This window comes from Vollenhovia emeryi, unplaced genomic scaffold (assembly GCF_000949405.1).
Source record: "Vollenhovia emeryi isolate VEMERY1.0 unplaced genomic scaffold, V.emery_V1.0 DF942252.1, whole genome shotgun sequence".
Classification (NCBI taxonomy): Eukaryota; Metazoa; Arthropoda; class Insecta; order Hymenoptera; family Formicidae; genus Vollenhovia; species Vollenhovia emeryi.
This window is the reverse complement of record NW_011964114.1, coordinates 1-3,998: the sequence shown is the minus strand read 5'-3', so window position 1 is coordinate 3,998 and position 3,998 is coordinate 1. Positions and strand designations below refer to the sequence as shown.

The following is a 3,998-nucleotide window of genomic DNA, read 5'->3' as shown; positions in this document are numbered from 1 at the left end:
GTCATATTTGGCGCGAGACACTACTGTGTCTCGTGACCCTTCATAACCGAGCCTGGACTCGGTACGAGAATCATCTCGTAATCATATTAGGCGCGAGACCCCACTGTGTCTCGTGATCCTGGCATAACCGAGCCTGGACTCGGTACGAGAATCATCTCGTAGTCAAATTAGGCGCGAGACCCCATTGTGTCTCGTGATCCTGGCGTGACCGAACCTGGACTCGGCACGAGATTCATCGCGTGGTCATATTTGGCGCGAGAATCTCTGCACAATCGCGGGGCCCTGTCGCAATTGATTATACACGAATTTCACCTGTTACAACATTCATACTCGATTCGAGATCATTGGGGTTTTTATGCCGTAAGGCTTTTCCCCACGAGCCAATAAAGGAAATTTTCCATTGGCTCAAAACCACGCATTCGATTCATTTCTTTCCCGACCCACGAGAACATACGAAACCACGAGATCTCTCCATGTTGGAGAGGTTTCGACGATACACCTTATGAAAATTCTAATGTTGGCTTCTAGAAGTGAAAAAACGTACACTTGCCGTGTTGAGATCGTTTTACGCCAAAACGCCGAAAAGGGCGTAAAACAGGATATGATATACAATCGTATATATGTGTATCGTATAAATGATATACAATACAATCGTGGTCGGCCATATTGTAGATAAACGCGTCACCGAGAAATGAAACAGTAAATCTTTTTCGAGAATTTGTTTATAACATACATAAAAAAAACTATGCAGTAGAATGCAGAATTCGTAGTTCTCCGAACACTAATAAATCAACCTTCAGTTACTGTTGTTTGCAATTGAAAAAGAAATGAACAAAAAAGAATGTAGGAGACATATCGTAATTGCTTTGTTGTCACACAGTAATACATATGATATTATAACTATACGAATTACATGTATAATTATCATTTCAACTTCAGCAGCTCTAGTCTTTCTCAGAACGCGCGAATTAGTGTAATTAAAAAAAAAACGTTTTCCAGTAGATATCTGTCATACTTTTCGAACCATCTAATGTGCCACAAAATAGGTACTATTTATGGACTCATAGAAAGAGCGATATCGCTTCGCACTCTTCCTTCCACCTGAACAACATTGTTTGCATAAACATCCTATTCGGAAATGGATATCTTGCACTTGTTTTTAACATAATTAGGTAATCCGAGAATAAAGATACTAAAAAACAGATTAATGTCTAAAACTAGTGGTAATTTGGATAAAAATACAAGCCCAGGTAGAAAGTTTTTGTTTCTACCTTATTTAAAGTTTCAAAACCAATAAATTGTTAATCGACAAATTAACATTCTTAATTGATTTGAATACCGATGCTTAAACACGTTATTGAGATTCATAGCTCCTCAGAAAGACAGAACAACAAAATTACAGAATACTAATGTAATCCATAAGATTCCCTGTAAAAATGATGATGTGTCATGGGACAAATAAAACGCAGACTACATACAAGATTAAAGGAGCATAAAAGGAACATCAAATTGGAGTCGTCTAGACTCTAAACATTTTAGCTAGGTAATAACACATCATTGAGTTTAATCACACTCTTGACTGGGATAATATCATCAGTTTAGAAAATAAACGATGCTGAGTTGTTGGACGGTTCCTTTTGATATTTTAAATAAACTAGCCACATTATCAATAAAACAATGTTGTATACAAGCTTATCGTCATTTTACCTTTTTCCTCTACGCGCGTGACTCAGTCTTATCAAATTCGTCGTAGACCCAAGAGGAGAAAAAAATTTTTATTCATTCTAACTTGATTATCCATATTGATGTGCGTCATTTTGTATGTGCACATTTATCAATTATTACTCTCAAGTCTTATAGATTGCAGTGCTTTATTTTTTTCATCAGTAACAGTGCATAGACTTCAACAACAAAGTAGCGTGCTAAATAAAGACGTGTAGAGATCTCATTGTGCCAATTGTACAGCAATAAAACTGTGCTAAAGATTTCAACAACAGAAGATGTAAATATAGACGTACCCATCACCTAAATGTAATTAGAAATTCTAATGTTAAATTGGTTGGCAATTGCTTATTCTTGACGCGTACAATTACTATTTGTACAATAGGGATATTCCGAGGAAACATTTACACAATAGTTTCCCATTGTGGTAGACTTAGGGTCGAATACTTTGTCATCCACAGCAATGCATTCGGTTCCCTTGGGAGAACACTCGAGTTTAAGACTGTAAAAGTACCAATCATGATAAGTGACACAAATCACAAAATAAACCATTGATGATATAAGCAATAAATAAATAATACTAAACGAAAAATTTTGTCATTTATACATACTTGGGAAGCGGATTTATGTCCTTTCTGTAAAAAGATAAACGTATATACTGTACTTATAATTATAATAATGTAGTTTCCATCTTATGAATGTGTTTAATTCGATTCGATGAGATTTTTGGTTCAGAACAATTCACTAAGTAGATTTATATTAGTTTAAATATGTCAAAAAGATAAACTTACCCTATAGGAACAGCTGCATACGTACAATTTTTTAACAATGTATTAGCCAAATAATCAATGGCTATATTGTGCGAGCAATTTGTGTTTGCAGCACCCGTGCCTGGTATCGACCACACGTCTGAAATAAAACATTTTCTTTATTCGTGACTTCTTTCTGATGGCTGTTGCTCTGGCGACGATTTCCTTAAATGCTTTAATTAAATATGTATAATAATTACTGCACGCTGGTTGATCGAATCCATTATTGAACCAAAAATCGCAGTCAGCTATAGTCTGTTGTATCCCGAGAATCGACGTGTGGAAAGCGAGTACACGTTTGGCATCTCCATCGCAAAATCTGTATTTGCAAGGTAGGCCCTCGAATAAGGGGGCTGCTGGGTCGGTACCGATTAGAAGCGGAGGTTTGCCGTAATCCGTAGTTTTAGTTATATTCTTCGCGGCGAAGGCGCTTATATGCGCGCCAAGACTGTGGCCCATGAGTGTAATGTTTTCCAACTTAACACCGCATTTGATTACTGATTTGATGGAACTAGAAGAGAAATGTGTGTACGAATATATATAAATAAATCAAAGAAACTACGTCTTACAGTTTATTCTAACGCTATTCGGTTGATTGTTTTTTTAATATAATATAACGTATAAAGTTAAACTTTAATTAGCATCATATTTATTGTGCATTTTATATTGATTATAATTATTATTAGTACAGTGTTATCTGAAGAATAATTTATATCACAGTTACAATTATTTGCACTAAAATTTTTATTTAACAGACATTAAAAATTTGTTTATTTACTTAATCGTGACATCACAGTATAAAAGTATAATAGCAATACCTAGCCAAGTAGTTACCAACTTCGCGTGTGTTTTTTGTTGCAAACGGATACTCCAACAAATTTAGTTTACCTAGATTTAAGAAAAATATATTTATATCGGATAGACAGAAATCATCATAACACGATCCATCAGCCCAATCCAGCGAAACTACTGTATAACCATTCTACAAAAGAAAAGAATTTTTGCTGTTAAATTCTCTCATTGTACATAAAAATTTTTATATTACTTGTAGATGTTGTGATTAGATTTTGGAATTACAGAGAGAAGTGCTGTTTTCTAATTTTATTCTTGTGTATAGGAAATATTTACCTCTACTAATCGTGAAGCAAGTACGGAAAAGTTATACGCTTTTGCATTTGAAATAAATCCATGGGTCAAAAAGATGACTGGTTTTGATAAATCAATATAACTGCAAATTTCGTTTGCTTTGACAACTTGACCGTTTGTAATATTGCTGTAAAAAATGCAACGTTAATAGGATAAGAAATAAATTGGCAGTGGATATGTGCGAATATTACCTCGTGAATAAATATAGCAACACGTTTTCAACACCGAAGATACAGGAATCTGATACTTTGTTTTCACAATTAATTAAATCTGTAACAAGTATCGCAATTATATGGTCCGAAACGAATGATTAAAAAGAAG

The 3,998-nt window shown here is 34.7% G+C and overlaps 1 protein-coding gene across 1 annotated transcript; it reads right to left on the bottom strand.

The window, feature by feature from the left end:
- Positions 1-1,852: 1,852 nt before the first annotated feature.
- On the bottom strand, positions 1,853-3,981 carry LOC105569492 (phospholipase A1-like; the record flags this gene model as incomplete). The annotated part of the gene is made up of 7 exons (XM_012026006.1): positions 1,853-2,224; positions 2,334-2,357; positions 2,514-2,631; positions 2,732-3,042; positions 3,350-3,513; positions 3,660-3,804; positions 3,869-3,981. Coding segments are annotated over 7 exons (1,029 nt in total), but the record flags the coding sequence as incomplete, so codon positions are not given.
- Between the last annotated feature and the right edge of the window lie 17 nt (positions 3,982-3,998).